We start from the raw sequence: 22,074 nt of genomic DNA, 5'->3' as shown, positions 1-22,074 counted from the left end.
GTTCAGTCAATCGGGGGTTTGGTACAAAGGGCTTATTCATCCAGGGGGTTCGCACCGGGGGTTCGAGTTGGGTTGGGACACAAGGGGGAATTTCTTTTGTTTTTTTGTTTTGGGGGTTTTATTTTACGTACTTTTCTTTTCCGACTTTATTTTTGGATTAAGTAGCAAAAGAGAGGGGGTGTTAATTATATGCATTATTTTGCATGTAATAAGCCCACTTTTATTTGTATATAGCCAATTTTATTTAGTGCCGAAGTGGAGTGGGGAATGGTGGAATTCCGTTACTTTGTTAATGCAGGAATGCAATTTAAAGGTCAGCGAGTGGGGTTAGCTACCCTGTACCGGGTTTAATACCCACCCTGCACCTGCGAGTCAGCTACCCTGTACCGGGTTGAAAATTTCACCAAGTCAACGTTTAAATGCAAACCCAGAGATGGTTTGTATGCAAATGAGGGTGTTTTTTCAAAAACCCATACAAATTAGTTTTTCGGAAATTCATTCGCGGCACCGGAACCTTTTCTGGCGTGCGGACCCCCACTTCGATGTCGGAGAGTATGTAAGGGAAATAAAGCAAAATCTCCCCCAACCAATTATTTATCAGTACCAAAATTATAGTGCATTTCTACCTATTATTCAGCGCTTTTAGCACTGGTTATTTACCACGCCGCACCTAGGGTTTACCCCTATATCCCCTGTTAGCACCACTGTTATTAACAACCATTTAACCGGAAATGCGATTTTAGCAAGGCGTCGGTCCAGGCACAGGTGCTACCTTTGCCTTTCGTCCCGATTACGTATATAAAATTAAAGCGTTTTTACAAAAAAATAAACGGATGTTAGGCAAATTATCTCTAAAAATCGGGTTCGTTGTACGCATATCGAACTGTAGCATTTGCAGGAACCGTTCCATTCCCGCATTATTCGGTCGCCCTTCCCGCATTTGGCGGGGTGAAAAACTGGCATTATATTTCGCTTGCAAAGGTTTGCGGCGAAAGATAAGGAAACGAATAGCATTTTTGTAGTGCATTGAGGAAAAGGTAACGCCGGGATTTATACTGGTTACGGGATGTTAATTTTGCTTATTGACGAGAAATAGTGGGTGGTTTTACTCGTTGTGGAAGATTAAGGAAGTTAGCAAGGTAACACGACTGGGAAATATTTCGAGGGCCTAGACGCCCTAGGCATTAATAAACATATGCATGGCAAGTGGAGTACCTATGATGTGTGGGTTGAGAGATTTCTGGAGCGGGGTAAGACCGGCTGATAGAAATTGCTCTGTCCTGCGAGGAGAGGCCGAGGCTGACATGCATATCCGGCCTCACGGTTTCCTGGCGATCGCTGCATCACATACGAAGCCTTTGGTCTTTTCAACATTTTGGTTCCGATTGCGAATCCCATACAACCTCAGACAGAATGAGGACGAAAGTGCTCATGCACTTGGTACCAGCTTCGCACTCGCACAAGTGGCTCTTTCGCTGCCTCACCCTGGCATGACCTTGGGACATGTGGCTCAGGTCAGACCAACTGTCGTATAGTATAATCATACGTGCAGCTCACTTCACATGTGGCCGAAAGACCCCAACGTAGAGGTGCGGATTCGACCCTCCAAAGAGTCGATCGCGGCGATGCCTCGCGCCACCACCTGCCATGGCCTTCCGGCGAGACTGGCTCAAAGCCGGCGCAGGACCACGGGCATGAGCCGACAAAACTGACCGGGACGGTGCGCTCCGGCCGCAAGGCACCAATATCTGCGACCCATTTGCCGTTTTCTTGGACGGAAACAGCCGACTCGAGGAGACAGACCCCTCGTCATTGCCTTCTGTGTTGTACACTGGAGCGGAATCTTGGTGAAGCATGTGCAGCGGCCTGCCTTGGAACTTGTCGACGCAGGTCTCCCATGTGGCGTAGCTGTGCTCATTCCGGATTCGCAACTCGAGCCGGAAGGCACCACGATGGGCATGCAGCGCTGCCGGTAGGCCTCTTTGTCGTACGACACGATATGATATACGTAAGGATCTCCGTGGTTATGGCATTCCAGCAGATTCTAATGGCTCTTGATAGGTATTTCGACCTGCCAAGTTGGCCTTGCTGGCATACCGTTTCCATCTTCCACAGGTGCTCCCCGTTTAATTGTCGATGATGCTTGTTTGTGAAAGGCTTCCAGTTGCCAAAGGATCCACTCCTCTATGTCGGCTACATCCTGGACTTGAGAGACGGTAGCGACCAGATATGATATGTATTGGAAGTGTCTGTTAAGAATCATATAATTTTATAGCAGACAGGTTTGTGCGATTGATGAATTTGTCGAACTTTCACATTGCCTCATCGATCGTGCAATGGTCTACTTGGGAGTTGGGAATTGTTGGTTGGAATTAGAAAGCCCTTGTGCTGCAGTCCACCACAGATTTGCGCATGGCGGGGGGTTTTCCCCACCCAGATTCACTGGAGGTACCTACCCTGGATTCATCCGATCTCTGAAGCACCCCCAAGCTCTTTCCCTGTCAGGGTCCAGGTTTTCAAATTTCCCCAAAACTCCAAATGCTCCGCATGCGAAGATGTCCACCAAACAGGCACGCCGCACGCTGGCAAGCTGCACGACATGATTCAAACTCTCCTTGCCTTTGAACGATATTCGCCATGGCTGGCGGACGCAAATCCAAAGCAGCGGTGATCGCCTCACCGCGCCAGACTCTGATCCTCGACAACGGCGCACATACGATCAAGGCGGGGCTGATCCCAACCGAAGAGTCGCCCGATGCTACCGATGACGGCGACGACAATAAACCCGATACGGCAGCGTCATCGGGCGGCAGCAAGCCCAATATCTTGAGGATACCGAATTGCATCGCCCGAGATCGTAACCGCAAAACATACGTCGGCTCGGAGCTGAGCAAGTGCAAGGACTTTGGCGAGATCGCTTTCCGTCGCCCGGTCGAGAAGGGCTACATCGTCAATTGGGAGGCGCAAAGGGAGATCTGGGACCGCGAGCTTTTCGACAAGAAGACTGCCTCCCAGCTATGCGATCCTTCCGAGACGAGGCTGATACTTGCCGAGCAGCCGGGTGCTCTGCCTGCGTTGCAAGCAAACTGCGACCAAATGGTGTTTGAGGAGTTTGGCTTTGCTAGCTACTATCGCGGAATCGGTATGGCGCTTGTCTCTGAAGCGAAGCTCTTGCTCTCGTCGCGGTGACTTCCCGCTAACCATGGCATTCTGTGCATTCGCACCCATTAGGCCCCGCTTTCAATGCATACCACGATATCCAAAGCATCTTCCACACCCCATCAGAAGCAAATGCAGTCAAGCAGGTCCCCGCAGAGGTCATGCTACTGATCGACTCTGGATACTCGTGCACCACAGTGACGCCCCTGCTCCGCGGCCGGCCATTGCACTCGGCTGTGCGCCGACTCAACGTTGGCGGAAAGTTCCTGACCAACTATTTGACGCGTCTGCTGTCGCTCCGACATTACGACATGCGCAATGATACGTACATTGTCAACGAGATGAAGGAGAAGGCGTGTCACGTGTCTCTGGATTTCAAATCAGATCTCGAGAAGACCTGGAAAGGTACAAGAGGGGAAAGGAGAGAGACGTACTTGACGGGGGCTGGGATAGCAAAGGACTACGTCCTGCCAGACTTCCACTCGCGCTCAGAGGGCATAGTCCGTGACTATGATCCGCAACGCGCCGCGGGTCGGGCGAAGCGAATGGCCGCAGCTGCGCAAGACCCGGACGCATTTGCAGACGAAGATGTGTTGACGCTGAGGAACGAGCGGTTCGTCGTCCCAGAGCTACTCTTCAACCCGTCCGATACGGGACTTCGACAGCCTGGCCTGGCTGAGTTGGTGATGCAATCACTGTCAGAGCTTCCTATTGGGCTTTGGCCAGGCCTTTTGGCCAACATCGTTGTTGTGGGCGGCAATGCTCTGTTTGACGGGTTTATCCAGCGGCTGCAAAAGGAAGTCGTACAGCTGGTCCCGGATGAGTGCATCGTCCGCGTTGCTAGGCCATTTGACCCCATCACGAGTACGTGGGAGGGTGCGGCCAACTTTGCACGACATGAGCATGCCGAAAAGCTCGCAGTCACTAAACAGGAGTACGAGGAGTACGGGAGCCAATGGGTTGCGAGGAAATTCGCCCTTGGTCTAGGTGCCGACGACATCTAGCATACCAGCTGCACACGTAATATCCTTGATGCATCTAATTTTCATTCACGCATTTCATTGGTGCGGCCGTCTAATTCTGGTCCTAGACATCAAAAAGGGGACAGCACATGGCATATTTGATCATTATTGTCATTACTATCGGTTCCCGTCGTACATATGCGGTCAACCCCTATCATAGATAACTGGACAAGCCACCAGCAATCCGGCACATTCTGTTTCCCTGTTTACGGGCCCTCGATAGCCTGCCTTCTGCGTGGTGAGCCCTGCTCGCATCATCCCGTCAACTGACGCAGCCTGTATTTGATTCAATGTCTTGCTTTCAGAACCCTTCCTTAGTGCGAAGAAGTCGGGGCCGGATCCCTCAACTCTGCCGACTTGGGCAAAGAATTCTTTTTGGACATTTTCGCGGCTCCCCTTCGCCCACTCGTATCCGATGTTGGCTCTTCGTCGCGTCGCAAAACTTTTGTCATTGTGTTGCTCTGGCTGGCGAGGTACCAGGGCCTGTCCTCAGCTTCAGTGCGTATGCAGGCAGTGATTGGGCGCCTCATGCCTCCATTGTCTTGCTTGTCGCAATCGATTTTTGATGATTTTCGCCCCTTTGCCATGCCTCTGAACTGGAGGATGTCTTGGGACAGGAGCTGGTTGATAGGTTGTTCTGCGCTGAGTGTATGTGCAGCTCCTAGGGAGGCCACAACGACCAAGTTGGCTACGACTGTGTGGAAATGCATGGTGTCTGGGTGTGCCAAGACTGTTGTTTGATCTGGGCAAACTGTTTGTGGGGATTTGTATTTGTGAACAAAGACTGTGGCAGATTTATGTCTTTTGTCGTCCGTATGATTTGCTTTGGAATGACTTGTTGATGTGGTTTGAGTTATTGCCAATATTCGCCAAGAGATCAGACAAATACCCTCAGCCTTATATGTATACGATAGATCTTCTACCTGTACGCATCGTCACATACAATACGCGTAGATCCGTGGGCACTCGGAGAAACGATCAGGAACGATCCCTCCTGAGACCTGAAACACCCCCTCGACAAAACCACTTTTTTGGTTATTTAGTAAACAAGCGCATGAAGGTGAATCCACTCGAGAAATCTTCCGCCGCGTCATTTTCTGTGCTTCGGAAACCTTTTTACCTTTTTTCACCCTCTTTACGACGCTGTGCCCGAACAATTACGACGCTGTCCCCGGACAAGTGGGAGGAGATATGTCAAGAAGCTTCAACCACCATGCGATGTCGTCTCAGAATGGCAAGTTGCAGCCATCAAGAGGGGGCTTGCAAAGGGCCTGGAGGCCCCGGGAAAACTTAATTTTGTCATGTAATGTATCCGGCAAACGGCCGGCAAACTGGCTACTCATTTGCTACTAGGAATCTGATAAAGAGAGACAGAAATAGCAAGGGTTCACCCGATGATGTTGAAATCTCGAATTGCTTGATCAAATCCTAAATGGGATAGGATAGCTGATCGACGTTGAAGCGACCTGGGGATAGGCCTGATTTCCCCCGTATGCTGCCAGATTTCGTCCTGTTCAATCATGAGACGAGTAGATCCCGACGGCATGGGACAAGCTGTCCCTGCGGATGGACCGTTTGAACACTGACTTTTCGACGTCAGGCCGTCGCGTGGTTTCCATGAAAAAAAAAAAAAAGATGAGATGTCATGAACCGAACAGGAGGTATTGTGGCGAGTCCAAAACATTGATCTTTTGCCACATAAAGTACTGCAATTTGCTGGTGACCACGCAGGCGTGCCGTGAGCAGCATTTACTTGCTGTGTTGCACGGGTCGGTACACAGACGTTTGCAAGTTGGGGACAAAATTAAATTACCCGTGAAAAAAGTCCTTCACTTACAACAGCTACTATTTCGAGTCAAAAGAATTCGAAAGCCACGAAACATTGCCAGATTAGACAAGCCTGACCTCATTCTATTTTGAGGGATGTGTTGAAAGGCTTCAGGCAGAAATGAGGTTATGGCGTTCTGAATGTACAGAACTGACTGCGCTGCACCGCTACGCTCACATTTCAGGCGGGTTTGGGCGCCATTTTAGGAAATAATTGAACAGGCGATCATGCTTTTCCTCACTTGAAATTACACGACTTGCGCAAACCCGCGGAGTTCAGCCTATAGTTAGATGCCCGAAACAGCCACCAAACCCGTACGACTGTCATGGACAGCTTCTTTTGGACCAAACCAGGATATAGAGTCCCAAAAGGAGAGGCAAATGTTTTAGACCGCAGCCGGGAAAAAAATATTTCAACATGCCAACCGAACCATCGTTGCCATCTTCACCCAGCACTGCCCTTGAACATTACCCTCACCTGGCAGCGGTTGGCCTTGCGCGAGTCTGAAGATCTCCTTTTCACGGCCCGCGGGCCCGAACCCTATACAACCGCGTATCCTCTCGACCTCGCCGCCTGTCGAAAGAAGTAGGTGATCTTCAATCTGCAGAGCAGTCAGAGATGCGCGAAGGACTCTTGACAGCAAAAGGCCAATGAGGTCGATCACCTTGTGAAACTGAAGGATTTGCCTTCTGATTCCGTACAGGCCATAGCATGTCTGGTCGCGAGCTTCAGCCGTGTCGGTGGTGATGTGCGGCGTTGAAGTTGGACCAGACACGCCGACCCAGAACAGATGAACCTCTTGACGAAAATAAAGGAACCCCGTATAGATCTTGTCTCGAGTTTCTTGTTTCCTTGGAATCCAGTTGACTCGCTCAAAGTCTAGTCAACTTTCACGGTTCGCCTTCTGCAAGATATCTTTGGCAGTTTGTCGTGATGATGATGCATGCGTGTTTTGAAAGGCTGCACCCTCGAGTCATCCCCAGGGCCTAGACTTGCGGAACCCCATGCCCTTGTCTACTTGATTCACAAACAACTATACAACCTGCCATAACAACAGACTCGATCCGGCACGACGGACCTTCAAAATCGCAATCGGACGGCAGAGCCTCAGCACACCTCTACAAGCTCCATCCTCACAATAAGGCTATAGCAACTTCTGTAAGTGATGCGCCCCCCCAAACCAGCGGCTGGGTTCGGATCAAGCCCACTAGTCTAGATATTTCTCCGGGGAAGACGGAACAAGCATCACGGATCTCCATGATCTGCAACACTGAAGATTGAGCTTGGTCTTGCCGCTACGGCAGCCTGCGAGTCAGTCCCCCAGACGCACGGGGTAGGCTGACAGGTGGTGTCTGCTTGGCCGTGGAACCCGACGGCGCGCGCGGCAAACTCCCCACCGCTGCAGCGGCGGCGTCTTGCCAGACGCCGAGGCCGTCGGCCTGGGCGGTGCATTTGTTGTGCTTGTAGCCTCGCTTCGCCAGGCCCCTGCTCAACGTGCGTTTTGACTGCTGCTGGTTGTAACGCGTCGCGATGCCAAAGACAGAGCTCTCTGGGACGTTGTATTTGGCTGCGACTGCAAGTTTTGTTTGAACCAGATTATACTCTGTTGCAATTTGCGTGCGTTTATGTAGGCGAGTATTCTGCAGCACGTTTGGTAGACATCCTGATGGAGAATAGAGTGGTGGTTAAGGTGTCAAACGCGCTTGGAACGCGTTTCTTTTTGTGGTGGGTTGTGTCTGTAGCCCTACCCACTATCGTGTCATGGATTATCGTGGATTTACAGTTACTAATTTTGGGTTGTGGCAGTGAAGAAATCCAATATAATATTTACATTGGAATTATCTGACTTTGACTAGATAGTTCTAGAACTAGGTCTAGATCTAGTATCTCTCCATCGACAAGTGCTTCATTGTGACAGACAATACGAAATGGCAGACGAAAACGAATACGATAATTAACCTCATCTGCTATTTTTTAAGGGAACACAGATCGGCTCCTTTGACGCCCGAATTGGCCGAGATTACATACATCACTACACCACCATCTTTCCTTAACAATTGCAGTATTGATGGGTATTTGGTATTGAAGCAGCAAAATGCAGCTCTAGTAATGGAGGGGAGTGCTAGCCAAGAGTGGAGAGATATCGTAGGAAAAACACGCTTCATAACTTCGTTACAAGCCAGACGCCAACGAAGAGTGGGGTTGTTTTTCTCCAGGGAATTTGAGTCTGGAGGTTGTTGTAGGGTAGAGACAGGGAAATGAACAGCAGCAGTCCGACGCGAATTTTAATTGATCCTTGACCTCCAAGAATGAATGCATGGCAACCGCCGATTCTTAACAAAAGCTCATGTCATAAGAGACTTGGCAGCGTGACTAGTAGAGGTCTCTAGCCCTCAAGCTACTACCCCTGGAGCAGCACCCTAGAGTTGGAAGAAGCAAGTTAGCATGGTCATGTTATTGACGTACTCCTGTACTGTCGCAAAATGGAATAACTACTGTAACCGACGCTGCGGTACTGCGCGTCATTCCATTGGAGATCATGGCTTACAGTCACACTGATCAACATTCATATCAGTCAGTAAAACGTTCGAGTCAAAAATAGAATCGCTATGTTCGGGGTAGTTACTCACGTGAGTCGAAGTTGAGCCTTCGTTATGGATGATACAGTAGCCGCCACAGCAGCTCTTGCAGGTCCTCTGAGTTGCAGAGATGCATTCGAAGCACTAGCAAATCATCAAGAGTCAGAACCCATGACACACTAAACGCCGTCGGATATTTGACGCGGATACTCACGTTCGGACCACATTCCCAACAATCCTTTGCAACACCAGCCTGGAATCGAAACACAATTGTGTTAGCCTCATATCAAACTCCCTCTTGAAATCCTCGGAAAATAAACCAGATAACAAGGGTTTCACCGTCCCCATGGCCAATGGAAAGCAGCATATTGTGCCATGGCATCGACCAGCGAGTGGCTTCCTCAAAACAAATCATGCCTAGGTGATATTCAACGTGAAAGGGACCTTACCTTCGAGTTGGCTCCTCCCACACCGGAGTAGCATGCTTCGCACCACCACTTGAGGCAGCTGTTGCAATGCCGGTTCCACAGACAATCCGCACACCGAGCGACAAACCTTGCGCCCTCCGCCTGCGACGGGCGACCTGCGGCCTTGACGGTGCTCGAATGGAGCGGCACTGGCTCCAGTAGCGGGCAGTCACTCCTCTCCGACCTCCCCCACTCAGTCATCCCCTCGGGCGCGGCGCCACAGCCCGAGCACCCGTCGAGAGCGTGCGTTGCAACGGCCCACTGTGGGACCTCGCGGCCGCTTGTGTACGTGACGTCTACGAGCCCCAGCGCGGGGGAGTTGAGGTGGCGCGGACCGGCGCACAGGATTGCGTCGAATGATATGACGCCGCGGCAGGCCTGAATCGTACGGGCCCACTCGGGGGACACAGACCGAGCAAGGGCCCGCCCGCGGCTCTGGTACCAGTTGTCCTGGCTGCCGGGCCATGGGGGTTGGACTTCCCATTCCGAGTCTGGAGATGATGCGCGGGAGGAGCCTGGCGTAGAGCTCTGCACCTGAGTCGACGGCGCCGAGAACAGGTATATGCCCTGGACACGGGGCGTCCCTACGGGCCTGCCAGGCCTGCAAACCGTTTGCAGGCTCTGCTGTAGCTTCCCCTCGTTGAGGTTCTTGACTCCCCGAAGGGAAAGGATGCGAATGTTGAGCGACGGGTCCGTGATGAGGTCATGGACTAGCTCCGCGGTCACAGAGAGACCATCTAGTATAAGAGTCTGCACAGAGGGCAGAAGACTGGCACGACCGAGCTTGGAAAAGATGTTGCGGAGGGGAGCGGAGTAGTATCTGGGGGACAGGATGTGGATCGTCAGCTATTTGCACAAACAAGTCGGTGGTCTAGACACCAACGCGTCCCCAGAAGCAAACTAACTCGTCTTCGGTGAGCAGCCTGTCAGGCTGGCCTGCGTCGCGAAATCCATCTAGTGCATCGCTGCCGAGGTGGGCGGCCTTTACACCAGTCAGATCAAGGTGGCGGAGCGCACCGGGCGTGTGGTAAATCAAGCTCCGAAAGTCGCGCGAGGTTGCGGCGAGCTTAAGGACGGAAGATGGTGGCAGGTAAGGTAAAGTCTGGCGCAGTATCAAGTCGTTCGAAAGCAGATAGTTCAGCGTGGTGGTGTATATCTCAGTTGGTAGTGTCTTGAGTTTGTTGGCGCGAGGGGCCACGGGCAGCGGCAGCGGTGGTGTGAGCTCGAGCCACGGCATATTGCAACTTAGGATTGGTACCTTGAGAGCTTGCAGCAGGTACCTAAATGAGCTAGATGCGGGTACAATGTGGTATATAGTCTTTGGTGTTGCCTTGCCTTGCGATTGAGCAAGAAACAAGAAAGAACCACTGATTGAGAAATTGCAGGAAGATCAAATTTAAAAAGCCAAGATATAATACGACCGAAACGAGATGTGTTCCTATAGAGCCAGGAACGCCAATCCGACTTGGCTTTCGAGGTTGGAGACTAGTGTCCAGACACACCGGTGCCGGGGTGTGCAGCGGGATGTGTGGTGGGTGGTACTGTACTGTTGCAGCGACTGTAGTCGCAGAATGCAGGGTAGCATTAAAGTGGTCGCGGGTGCGTGGGGTGGAGGGTGGATATCATTCGCGGTAGGAGCGTGGGAGGCACAAAGTCCGTGACTTGCCCGGGAACCTTTTGGGCTTGGGTGTCAGCGCCAATCAGTGCTTGCATTCAAGTACCTTAGTCAATTGATTTGGTGCATAAAATACTACGTGGTAAGAAAGAAATATGTCAGAAAAAGTAAAAGTATGCCGTCAAGATTGTGTGGTGCTTGCACGCATTAGTAGTGGGCAATTTAAGAGATAAGCATAGCAAGTGATAGCGCACCACTCATGAGCAGGGAGTGGGATGTTTTCGATTCATTGTCGACCAAGGGAGGTTGAGTGCGACTTCCTAGGTAGTGGAGCGGTCACCTATTTCGGAAGCCGTTGGAGCATTGTGATGATACAGAAATAACAATTCACATTTCCAAAACCATGACAGAAAACTACAACATTTGGCACACCGCATCGATAATCAGGGTCCAAACAAGCAGCGCAAAAGCGGAAATAATAGCCATGAGCATCGGCTGGTACTAGTGGGCCGTGCATCCGCGTCGCGTCGGTGATAAGCACCTTGTAAGCAAAACGCCAAGCTGTTGAGAGGGAACGCCATGCTGCCGCTTGGCCACGAACTGGGAATGGGTTTGGCCGTAGCACATTCGCCCACACAGTAGATAGGGTAGGGGGGATCATCCACTGTATTAACAATTGACAGAACTATGGGATGCAAATGCTGCAAACACTGTACTGACAGCTGTATATACTATATATAGTATGGATAGTTGGACAAAAAGATCAGCCGTTTCCAGATCTACAGTCTGTACAATACAGTAGACATACCCCGTACTTGCGGAGGAGGGAGGTGAGGTGACTTATGACATGGCATTTTAGCCGACTTGCACAGGATTGGGTCGGCAGATAAGGATTTCCCCGCAAGCTGAACGGGGCGCATGTGGAGTAGTAGTGGAGGGCAGCAGCGAGCTTCAACCTTGATGTTACACTTGCAGGGGCCAAGCGGAGCCTGCATGTTTCCAGGCGCTGCATGCTCAGCTCAGATTTCCGTTTGTTACTTTGGTAGAAACAGCCTGCCCGGAGTTGACATGGGTTGATTGTGGGAATTGCAATTCGGGCCGTGGGGTTTTAGTATTTCAACAATATCAGGTTGTGACAACGCTTCTGACAACTAGGGGAGAGATTGTCGGCATACCCGGTGTGATCTGGCTTGGCATTCGAGGCTCTGACTGACATCATGACTCTGACGAGGAATATTAGCTGTGTACGCATGTCAATAACAGAACTAAGCTGTTTCCTCTGCAGTAGGTCGTAGCGAGACCAACGTCTATTTTTGCCATTGAGCAAGGTTTTTGACTCTTTTGCTCTGGAAACTTGTCATAGGTTTATCGCATCCGAAATTTTTCGAGGTTGTCCAAATCTGTTGAGGTCCTCCTTTCGGTTGCCAACGTGCTCGCCTACCCTGCACCCGAATTCGCGTTGAAGTAAGCAAGAGCGCCGAAATGTTTTTTTGGCGAGCTGCAGAGCCGGTATTTCGTCATCGGTTCTTATCGATAAACCCAACACAGCTTGCCTTCTCCCCACTACGATTAGGCAAAGATGCTTTGTCACCGTTGACGCGCAACAGACGCGAGTAGAATCGCAAAGAAATCAGCATGAACTTACAACTCATTCAGCAACGTCGATTTCAAAAGCTTTTGTTTCCTCGTCCTACTAGTCGCCGACCAGCGCGCCATCGAGAAATACATGAAAATTGTTCCTCCAAGTCCTTTCGCCTAGGCACAAGAATCCAATAATGACAGACTCGACCCCACCTCAACTCAAATGGTCCGGTATATTCGCGATTGACAGAACGGCCCCTACGCCAACCGGGGACAAGATCATACTACCTTCCTCGGCCCTGCAACAGCTTTTAGACGCCAATGCCGCCGCTGCATCGGCTTCTGCCGCATCGGCTTACTCGTATTCCACGCCGGTAGTCACGAGATACACCAGCCCATACAACAGCTTTGGATCTGCTCCTCAGCCAGAGCAGCAAAAGCTTCCATACCCGCTGATGTTTCGTTTAGTGAACGAAAGGAATGGAAAATTTGTTCACGCTGGCGTCAGAGAGTTTTCTGCCGAGGAGGGACAGGTCACGCTGAGCCCTTTTCTTTTGCGGTCACTAGGGCTGGCGGAGCAAGAAAACACCAGCACAGTAGACGATGGTGAGGCTGAGAGTGGGAGCAAAAGGGTGGATAATGTCAGGATATCAGCACACCAACTCCCCAAGGGAGTTTATGTCGGCCTAGCACCGGTTCACGACTACGCGAGCTACGACCCGGCGATTCTCGAACCCTTACTGGAGAGGGAGCTTCGGCAAGGTTACACAACGTTATCTACGGGCACAATATTACAAGTCAAGAGGGGCCCAACAGAAGACTACGAGTTTACAGTGGAGAGCGTGAAGCCTGAAGGTGATGGCATCTGTGTGATTGACACGGATCTGGAACTGGACCTGTTGAGGATACCCACGGCGACTGCACAAGAGGCCGGCAACGGCATGAATGGCTCGAGGGAGACGGAAAGTACAGAAAAGAGCCCACCAGGAGGCGATATTACCATATGGAAGTCAGTAGAAGGACAGGTGCGGCACGGCGATCATGTTGACTACGATTTATCCTCATGGGACAAATCGCGTGGTCTTGTCATCGAAGCTGTACCACAGTCGGACGAAGCTGGGATTTTTCTTGATATTTTCGTTAGCCCCAAGACTCCCCATCTTCGCCAGCGACCAAGGGAATTACAACATTGGACCGCTCGCATGGGGCCATATACTAATCGCGAGCCTGTGAGGTTGGAAATACCAGCGGGCTCTTTCGGAAATGATGAGGTAGATGAAGTGGAGGGTTTGATGATATCGATTTATGGCTTCAGAAATGAGGCTGCTCCTGCCGCTGGACCGCAGAAGTTCTCCCTTCGCGTTGACACCTGGGACGCAACAGACACCAACCGTGCGCCAACGTCGGCCGCTGATGTGGTTCCTGAGGATGTTGCCGACTTGCAAAAGTGCAAAGACTGCGGACAGTGGATTCCGAAACAGAGTTTTACCATGCACACACTCCGGTGTGCCCGCAATCCGAAATGCGCACAATGCGGGTTTGTCGCCAGCCGTGACGAACTTGGCGAGCACTGGCACTGTGACCACTGCTCGTCATACGGTGATAGACTTTTCGCACAGCAAAAGCACAACGGCCGTATGCACCCGTCCAACACACTCCGCTGCTCGTGTTCGGCCACTCTCGAGTTCGACTCGGTGCCCGCCTTGTCCCGTCATCGAGTGACAGATTGTCCAGATAAGGTTATCCTCTGCCGATTCTGTCATCTGGAGGTGCCGCAAGAGGGTGACCCAACCGACCCCTCCGACGTTGCACAGGCTGCTTACACAGGACTCACGGCACATGAGCGTGCCGATGGAGCGCGTACCGCAGACTGCGACCTGTGCGGCGCCATTGTCAGGTTGCGCGACATGTCTAGCCATCTGCGGCACCACGAGATGGATAAAAAGGGCCGCGCCGCGCCGTCTGGTTGTCGAAATTCCATGTGCGGTCGGACGCTCCACGGTGTGGGGCCCAGGGGAACGGTGGGCCCTCCGGCAGGCAACCCGAATAACGACATGGGCTTTTGCAAAAGCTGCTATGGGCCGCTGTACGTGTCCATGCACGACCCCGAGGGCAAGGCGCTGCGTCGACGCGTGGAGCGGCGGTACCTGACGCAGCTGATGACGGGTTGTGGGCGGTCCTGGTGCAGTAATGAGTGGTGCCGAACGGGACGGGCGAACACGGGGAAAGAGGCACTGGGGACATCTGCCTCTGCTGCGCTGCCGCTGGTCAAGCCACTGGTCACTCCCGAGGTCATTGCGGACAAGAACGCCGCGATGCACTTTTGCGTTGACGAGGCCACGCAGAGGAACGTTGTGGTTGCGGAGATGCTTGCTGCCGAGGGGGTGTGGGGGCCCGAGTGGTGCGTTGCCGCGGTAGAGGCGGAGAAGGGCGATCGGGACAGGGCGCGGGAGTGGCTGCAGAACTGGGCGCCGAATAAATATGAGTGATTTTTTGAGCTGGGTGCTGACCGGAGTTTGAAGATAGATGGGGGGCCATTACAAATGTATGCATACTAGATTAGTGATGATTTTTCGCATAGACGGGTGGCATGATGACATGACAATTTATATATATGATATTCCTTTCACGAAACATCTTGTAATTAATGCCAAACGAGTGTGGTTTATTGCAGTAATGTCAAAAGAATTCGAACTACATGCACCTCACCCTCGCCTGTCTATGCCTCGAAAGCAACCCGCCCAATCTCAGCTCAACGCAAACGCCATCACCAATCCTCTAAACCCACAACAGCCAACGTAAACGCCATCGTCAACCCTTTGACGATCTATGCAACAACCTTGGGCTGTAGGTTGAGCAGCTTATTTGCCGCAAGAAGTCTGCAAGACCGGGAAGAGGTATCAAGTTAGCTTCATCCAAATAAAGCTTGGGAAGGTCGGGCAATGGAGGTGAACGTACGCAGCATGAGCAGCTGGCACAGCTGGCGCAGGAGCAAGAGTTGCAACCACAGGTGGCGGGAGACATTTTGACTGATGTCGTGTTGGTTGGGTGGTTGTAAGATGGTATGAGTTGTTCTTTGAGATTCTGGAGTCTTGAAGATATCTGGCTGTGTTGTGCAGAGAGTAGCAAAGGAAAGACGGGTATTGAGAGGTCGACCAAGCCTCTTTTTATATTCGATAGTTTCCCTTCCATCGAATTCCCCCAATGACCCCCCACGGGTGCTAAAATGCGGAGAAGCCCGAGGCAATACTATAGTAGGCAACTACAGCCCCGTTTTTTCGGTTCATTTGATCCGTTTTGTTCCCAGTCACAAGCGGGAGGGGGGCAAGGGAGAGGCGATAGGCAAAAACCACGCATTGTGGATTGTTTACTATCGACACTGTACAAAGCCTTTGAGAGAAAAAAAAAAGAAGATGCGTCACGACACCCCAAGTATGTAAACAAGACAGATTCAAATGAGACCGTGTCGCCCCATTGGCTGAAGCAGACTGCGCCAGCAACCCCAGTGCTGCCTCCAAGTGGTCTTTGTGGTGCGAGGTGGTGTAAGGGGTCAAGCTCTGATAGCTTAGGGGGTTCCCATGCGGAGTATACAGCTTGCAGGTGTGGGTTTGGGAGGGGTGGGGCGCTAAGCTCGATGTTGGGTCCCCTCAGTATCTGTATGTAGGTGCAGCTAAAAACCAGGGTAGGCTAAAGGGCAAGCTGAGGTACATAACTCTTGGGGGAGAAATGGTACATCAAAACGAGAGAACAACACCGAGGTCGACAAGTACATTTTCGGAGATGCCATGAAAGGCCATCAACTGCATTTTGGTACCTACCTAGATAGGTGAAAAAGAAATAGGGCGACGGGGCTGCATTTGGGACGGCAAACTGTCCGGACGAATGATGTCAAAGAGGCGTCATCTCGTGGTCACTTTTTTGACCCTTGGTAGCCGCCTGATTTCCCCCAAAAAAGTGCTTTTTTTATTTCTTTTTGGCTGCAGAAGGCTGGTGGTTTTCGAGGGCGACAAATAACAGATGAGCTTTCCGGTCGGCCTTGCTGGGTACCATACCTCCCTAAGAAAAGAGCCGTTTCGAGAACCGGTCAGGCGCCGCCTTTCTTTGGGCGGGGTAAGCTGTGAGCTGTCTCACGGGGGGCCGCCGGTTAGTTGAATGGGGGGGGGGGTGCGCGGCGTGACTTTTTGGATTTTTTGCCAGTTGTCAAATACAAAAGAGGTGCCAAGACACAACCTCCTTTCAACGATAAGAGAAGATATGTCGCCCATGTGTCAAATAATGGATTCAATATTTGTCTTGGCTGGTGGTGTGGTAATCGGCCCTGCTCCGAGGGGAATATTTGAGGTCCTATGTTCAAAGCTCAATCTAGGTAGAGTTCAGACTGTGTTGCTTGGGTATCCATCACCTGGCCTTGTTTTCCCGCTTCACTCTTGGCCGACCCTGGATGTACCGTACTTCCATTATCTTGGCTATCAGCTGATTCAGATCGCTCCCTTCTGCACTTTTGTACATATGCAAGCATCTGGACTGGGAAAGTTACAAGAGACCTGGCTGATGCCTGATGGGGTAATTATTAACGGGTTTCCCGATTAGGCAACTCCGTCAATTGCACAGTTCACAGTTCAGTGCACTGCAACTACTACTGGGCGTGAATAGTTTCGGCCTCGTAATAGCCACGTCACGAGCTTGCAGCCACAATTGTAATATGCTGGAAACATGTTTCCAGTTCCGGCCAGTTGCATTTGCAAGGCCGCATTGTGTTTTACATTGCCGATACTTGACGCCTTTCAACTTTGCACCGACACAAAAATGCTAGAATATTCTGGCAGGTAGGGAGGTACCTTGTGCACACATTCGGGCTTTGCATGTGAAAAGTTCACGCCGAATGTGCGACCGGCTGTGCCGGCATACCATTAGTAAAGGCGCCCAATAGTAACACATCACATACTCACCCACTAGCCCACCCCTGTCAATCACAACACATGGCAATTCAACGCAGCGGCAGCAGGACCATTTTATCCAGAGCCCTAAACTCCCTCCGCAGCGCCTCGAACCAGTCGTCCACCACGACGCACTGGTCGCCCTCAACCTGCTCCTCCATAAACACCTGCAGCGCCCACAGCCGCCACAGGCCCCTGACCACCCTCAGGTGCTCCCGCGCGTCCACCAGCATCTCCCTCGCGAGGACCTGCCGCTCTGCCGATCCGGCCCGGCAGGCCTCGTCGTCGCCCCGCGTCCGCTCCGCCACCCTCCGCTTCGCGGCGTGCAGGTCCCGGCCGGCGCGGAAGAGAGCCCGGCGCGCGGCCGCAAACGTCAGGGTCTCGCGGGGCGCCGTCCGCCACCGCTTGAGCATGTCGTCGGTCTCGGCCGAGGCGGGGACGAGGGGCCAGGGCGGCGTGGTTGTGGCGATGACGGGAGGGGCGCATGTGGCGCTGGCGGCTTCGGTCGAGGGGAACAGGCGACAGCGCTCGGTGGACTGCTCGTAGGTGTGTACCTCGTGCACCATGGCGCAGTCGTGGTTGACCATGCGGGAGTGCGGCAGGCGGCTGCGGTTCGCTTGGGCCTGGTGGCCCCTGGGGCAGCCGAGCACGCGCTCCCGCACGCGGCAGCACGTGTGCCATCTGCACAGCGGCTCGGCGTCGCGGTCGCCCGGGCAGGTCTCTGGGTCGCAGCGGATGGGCTGGGCGTAGGGGTCCACCATGACCTTGCTGGGCTGGTCGGTGCCCGGGTGCGTGGCCATGATGGGGCGCCGGTCGCAGGCCATGTGGTGGGTGTAGATCTTTAGGACCATGGCGACGCGGCTGGCTGGTCTAGTTCGTTTGTTTTGGCAGCCAGTAGAGTGCGCTGCCGACTCTGGTATTGTGAAAGATGGCTGTAGATTCACGCTTTCTAAACGAGGAACACCAGACAAGACGTTGAGGTCTGATTGGGATAGCGTTCCTGATTGTAGCTGATTCAGAATTTTAGCAGTGGCACGGCGCTATGGACTGTAAAGCCAGTCTGAGGTTGTATTGTATGGAATGTATCGATTTGACAGTCAATACCTAATTTGACATGATATGGACAACAGAAATAGGTACTTGACAACGCCAGCTACAATGGAATCCTAGACCACTTTCACTTGGTTGTGCCTTTTGCGATATAAACTTACCTTTTGGCAAGTGTTATTGTGACGGGGCCAGTTGAATCACTCGAAAGCAGCCAATGATTGGTGTCAACAACTAGGAGAATTTATGCCGACACTCTTCTCACGTGGAAAATGCTGTATTGTTTTTCAGTCATAGAAACTCTGAATGACTGAGCATTAACAGTGAATCATAGATGTTGCGCATCCCAAGGCACGACTTGATCACGTCGACGAGAGTCACGCCCATCACGCCCGTCACGCCCCTAGGGTTTTCAAACACTCACCTTTGCTCTCTCATCAACTGCTAAACCCCCAAGACGTCGAGGTTACCCGCCGTAGTCAACACCGTGAGCAGCTTTTGGCTTTTCTGGTTAAAGGCCTAGATTATCCGATGTAAATGTTCAATATCTCTCCACCACCAGCAATTGTGTTTATCTGGGCAGACGGATTACATGGCGATCAAAGTAGAAATCAAAGAGTACATGTCCACTATTAAAGTCTGGATGTACCGTAGCTCATTACGATCTAGCGTGCTTTCTTGTCATCGGCAGGGCTTTATGAATGGTTTCAAGAGTGTCGTTTATCAATGGTGCTAGCGCATTCCTGATCAATGCCGGCCGAGACTCGAGCCCTAGCAATATGATAGTATCCCTCAAGATGGATATTAAAGTCTTTGGGATCCGATTACTTAGCTTTGGCGTACTCGCGCCAATGTAGCATGCATGGTGATACACTCACCAGTCACCACACCGCGCGTGGCGCCTCATGGTGCTTGGACGTCCCCTGATGTGGCACATACAACACTTGACCCAAGCGGGCGCACACCTTTCGCAAACTGCGTGTCTGCAATCAGCGCAATTCAGACACCCAGCTTCTCAAGGCGTAGTAACGCACTTGCAACACCTCCAGGCGACATTGAATCGCACCGCAAGTACGCAATTTTCTCTCGCGCTAGGGACAGGGAAACCAATCTTGGCGAGTGCTGTAGTCCAGGCGGGGGATTAATTGCGCTCTTTCTCGATTGACGGGGGCGTCTTTGCAGCATTCCTAAGGTTCATTCTTTATGTGGCCGCAGTCTGCGTAATTCTCAACCCACTGGCACATGGTTACACCGCTTGCGGCTTCTGTGATCTGGGCTGTTTGGTATATGTTGGGGCTGGTGAAGGAGAACGGGCTAATGTGGTTGAACGGGTTTTTGTTAACGGAAAAAAGGGAAAAGCACACATGGTAAAGATACGAGCTTAACATAAATCAAGTCAACAATTCTACAGATGGCAAGCCGTCATTGTCTCTTACTCGCTTGATCTTCAGCGAGTTCAATGGAATTATCTGCAACATGTTGATTCTCTATCAAGACCCTCAGAGGATGCTAAAGCCTCCTAGGTTATAGTGTGAATTCAAGGCAAGATCGCGTGAGTTGGCTATCCCCATTTTCGACTACACGACACTTTCATGGCAAGGTGAAAGAGAGCACCGTCGAAGGGATAATGGATTAGAGTCGAGCAATAGACACTATATATCTACGTGGCATGCGTTACACTGTTTCCACTTTCCAACCCAGGCGGGTGTGAGCAGGAGAACCTTGCGTAGCACATTTGTTTGCTAGTGTTTGACTTTGTTCTTGTGACTGGCATATCACTTCCTTTCTTTTGAAAAGATTCTACCGACAATGATATACCCGAGTTAAGAGTGCACAAATAGTAGTTTTCTGCCATCGTCTCGCATAAGGTCTACCGGCTCAGATATTGTGATACAAGCGTAATGTTGTCCGAGGTCAAAGAACGTTCGAGGTGGAATAGAACAAACCAATTGACAGCCCGACAAGCTGGCTATACTGGCACCTCTTTGATACCATGTTGCGAAGTAAAAGTCTATTCCCCTTGTTGTTTCTGACAACCTAGGAACGCAGTGGCTGGCGCTGTTGACATCTCTTTGAGAATTCCGAGTAGGCGGACGAAGTCTTTGTGATTTCCGTCATCTGCGCGCACCCGGGCCCGCACAATGATCTTTAGCCAACCTCGGACCGGGACAATGAGATTGAAGTGTTTGGCCAGACTATAAAACGAACACCGCTCGGCTCGACGGGCATTTGCATTCTGGATCAATCCACAGCCATCAGACTTTTCTGCACCTCGCAAACTTACCTGAAAGGCCAATCTCTGCTTTTATTTCAAAGCATATCAAACCCACACAAGCATGTCTTGGTCCATTCGGCCCTCTCAGTCCGACAACTCCGAACCCACCCCGGAATACGGCGAGAGGCTTTCCCTCATGATCCAGAGCAGCGACCCAAAGCTCGACTTGGTGCGACACAAAGCCGCCGAGATACTCGACGCCATACGCAGAGACTATGCACCCCGGAACTTGCCTGAGCTGGGCACAATCCACATCTCCGCAGGAATGGACGTCCGCCTCGATCTGAGCGACCCCATTGACGCCTTTCTCCTAGCAGGAACCTGGGCGATCCACCTCCTCGTCCGAGCCTTGATTCTCGAATTCACAGACGCACAAGAGAGCCTTGAGCTGACCCGAAACCTGCCCGTGGCCCTGGTCAGAGTCTGCCGGACCTTCATGGCCCACCACCGCGCAGACTCGTACGTCTTCCGCGACCTCCTCGTCGCTCGAATCCTCGAGGCGATCGCCATCGTAGGCGAGATCAACAGCGCCGGGCGGCCCTGGAGGCCTTCCGGGGTCGCTGGGTGGTTGACCTCGTGGGCGGTGACCAAGACGCTCGACAGGGAGCTCGAGGAAACGTCCAAGGCGGTGCTGAGCAGGATGCTCCGAGACGTGGGCGTGCACACCCTCGACGAGTGGGAGACCCCCACCGACGAGTCGTATTGCCTCTGGCTCTTTGGGAGGGCGGATTGGCTGACGAGGGGCAGCGGCTAAAGTGAACCCCGACCGATGGTCATTGTCGGGAAAGAGTAAGGGCGGGCTCCGAGGACGTGGGAGAACAGGGCCACGACTAGGGGTGACATCATGTACTTTGCACCAACCACCATCACGATGTGCCCTGTTTTCTGTGTGTTTTTTTTTTGAAGGACCCGATAAGCGCATCGCCAAGAAATATGCAGCCTTGTCCCATATCCGTGCAAGCCACCGCAAGTTGCATTTGTGACTCGTGTTAAAGGCTTAAAGCGTTGCCGGTTTCTGCTTCCGGCATGTTTTGACAAGCCACCTTTTGCATGTTTATCAAGGAGAAATCGACAGATCAGCTCTGAAATCGTGTCCACTGGCGACTGTGAAGATCAAAAACAACAAAAGGACTCGTCTACGGTGAAGAAAGGCCAAGGCCGCATTGTCTCGGACAAGAGGACATTATCTAGACTATCTAGAACTAGAGTGGGGAGACGTTTTGGTGAAACGAAGCTAGCGCGTATGTATTTTTAGATTGCCACTCCATGTGCCATGTCATTTTGTGTCCTTATTTTCAGCCTTCGGAGGCTTGCAAAGGCGTGCATGGCTTAGTCGCCAAGGTCGCGTGGTGATCCGCAAGCGGGATCGACGGCTAGCGTCCGCCACCGCGGACCATGTCTCCAGAGTTCATGTCTCCAGCCGCCGGACTTCACTCGTCTCCTCGACGGGTAGTGTCCAGATGTACGTCAGCGGAGGTAGATATAATTAGAGGTTTGCTAGGATTAAAGACGATACGAGGAGAAAGGAAGAACTTTTGACGGTATTTATCTGGTTATTTGGCTA

General features: G+C 51.9%; 9 protein-coding genes across 9 annotated transcripts; 3 read left to right on the top strand and 6 right to left on the bottom strand.

Annotated features, from left to right (window-relative positions):
- Positions 1–590: 590 nt before the first annotated feature.
- Positions 591–1,306, bottom strand: MGG_16414 (uncharacterized protein; the record flags this gene model as incomplete). Its single annotated transcript, XM_003710417.1, has 3 exons — positions 591–626; positions 661–683; positions 1,216–1,306. 3 exons carry the CDS (start codon positions 1,304–1,306, stop codon positions 591–593), a joined length of 150 nt encoding a protein of 49 aa, XP_003710465.1.
- A 61-nt stretch (positions 1,307–1,367) lies between these two features.
- On the bottom strand, positions 1,368–1,912 carry MGG_16413 (uncharacterized protein; the record flags this gene model as incomplete). Its single annotated transcript, XM_003710416.1, has 3 exons — positions 1,368–1,524; positions 1,643–1,748; positions 1,804–1,912. Coding segments are annotated over 3 exons (372 nt in total), but the record flags the coding sequence as incomplete, so codon positions are not given.
- Positions 1,913–2,485: 573 nt separating this feature from the next.
- On the top strand, positions 2,486–5,327 carry MGG_05587 (actin-like protein arp-6). The gene is made up of 2 exons (XM_003710415.1): positions 2,486–3,142; positions 3,232–5,327. The coding sequence occupies exons 1-2, from the start codon at positions 2,638–2,640 to the stop codon at positions 4,161–4,163; spliced, it is 1,437 nt and encodes a 478-aa protein (XP_003710463.1). The 5' UTR covers positions 2,486–2,637; the 3' UTR covers positions 4,164–5,327.
- Positions 5,328–7,116: 1,789 nt separating this feature from the next.
- MGG_16412 (uncharacterized protein) lies at positions 7,117–7,461 on the bottom strand (the record flags this gene model as incomplete). The annotated part of the gene is made up of 2 exons (XM_003710414.1): positions 7,117–7,153; positions 7,340–7,461. 2 exons carry the CDS (start codon positions 7,459–7,461, stop codon positions 7,117–7,119), a joined length of 159 nt encoding a protein of 52 aa, XP_003710462.1.
- Positions 7,462–7,956: 495 nt separating this feature from the next.
- On the bottom strand, positions 7,957–10,694 carry MGG_13121 (uncharacterized protein). Its single transcript, XM_003710413.1, has 6 exons — positions 9,961–10,694; positions 9,038–9,875; positions 8,803–8,841; positions 8,640–8,732; positions 8,558–8,564; positions 7,957–8,429 (listed from the first exon to the last, which is right to left on the bottom strand). The coding sequence occupies exons 1-6, from the start codon at positions 10,290–10,292 to the stop codon at positions 8,383–8,385; spliced, it is 1,356 nt and encodes a 451-aa protein (XP_003710461.1). The 5' UTR covers positions 10,293–10,694; the 3' UTR covers positions 7,957–8,382.
- Positions 10,695–12,213: 1,519 nt separating this feature from the next.
- Positions 12,214–14,915, top strand: MGG_05584 (uncharacterized protein). Its single transcript, XM_003710412.1, has one exon. The coding sequence runs from the start codon at positions 12,446–12,448 to the stop codon at positions 14,738–14,740; it is 2,295 nt and encodes a 764-aa protein (XP_003710460.1). The 5' UTR covers positions 12,214–12,445; the 3' UTR covers positions 14,741–14,915.
- On the bottom strand, positions 14,854–15,345 carry MGG_15154 (uncharacterized protein). Its single transcript, XM_003710411.1, has one exon. The coding sequence runs from the start codon at positions 15,273–15,275 to the stop codon at positions 15,063–15,065; it is 213 nt and encodes a 70-aa protein (XP_003710459.1). The 5' UTR covers positions 15,276–15,345; the 3' UTR covers positions 14,854–15,062.
- A 1,893-nt stretch (positions 15,346–17,238) lies between these two features.
- Positions 17,239–18,039, bottom strand: MGG_05582 (uncharacterized protein; the record flags this gene model as incomplete). The annotated part of the gene is made up of 1 exon (XM_003710410.1): positions 17,239–18,039. One exon carries the CDS (start codon positions 18,037–18,039, stop codon positions 17,239–17,241), a length of 801 nt encoding a protein of 266 aa, XP_003710458.1.
- A 2,532-nt stretch (positions 18,040–20,571) lies between these two features.
- On the top strand, positions 20,572–21,264 carry MGG_05581 (uncharacterized protein; the record flags this gene model as incomplete). Its single annotated transcript, XM_003710409.1, has 1 exon — positions 20,572–21,264. One exon carries the CDS (start codon positions 20,572–20,574, stop codon positions 21,262–21,264), a length of 693 nt encoding a protein of 230 aa, XP_003710457.1.
- Positions 21,265–22,074: the final 810 nt, after the last annotated feature.

Source organism: Pyricularia oryzae, chromosome 1 (assembly GCF_000002495.2).
Source record: "Pyricularia oryzae 70-15 chromosome 1, whole genome shotgun sequence".
In the NCBI taxonomy this organism is placed as follows: domain Eukaryota; kingdom Fungi; phylum Ascomycota; class Sordariomycetes; order Magnaporthales; family Pyriculariaceae; genus Pyricularia; species Pyricularia oryzae.
This window is presented reverse-complemented; position numbering and strand designations above follow the sequence as displayed.

Coding starts and splice junctions, on each gene's coding strand:
- MGG_05584 (XM_003710412.1), top strand. CDS start 12,446: ATGACAGACTCGACCCCACCTCAACTCAAATGGTCCGGTATATTCGCG.
- MGG_15154 (XM_003710411.1), bottom strand. CDS start 15,275: ATGTCTCCCGCCACCTGTGGTTGCAACTCTTGCTCCTGCGCCAGCTGT.
- MGG_13121 (XM_003710413.1), bottom strand. CDS start 10,292: ATGCCGTGGCTCGAGCTCACACCACCGCTGCCGCTGCCCGTGGCCCCT. Junction 9,876..9,960: donor AGGCTGCTCACCGAAGACGA/GTTAGTTTGCTT, acceptor CCTGTCCCCCAG/ATACTACTCCGCTCCCCTCC. Junction 8,842..9,037: donor TGGGAGGAGCCAACTCGAAG/GTAAGGTCCCTT, acceptor TTTCGATTCCAG/GCTGGTGTTGCAAAGGATTG.
- MGG_05587 (XM_003710415.1), top strand. CDS start 2,638: ATGGCTGGCGGACGCAAATCCAAAGCAGCGGTGATCGCCTCACCGCGC. Junction 3,143..3,231: donor TAGCTACTATCGCGGAATCG/GTATGGCGCTTG, acceptor CGCACCCATTAG/GCCCCGCTTTCAATGCATAC.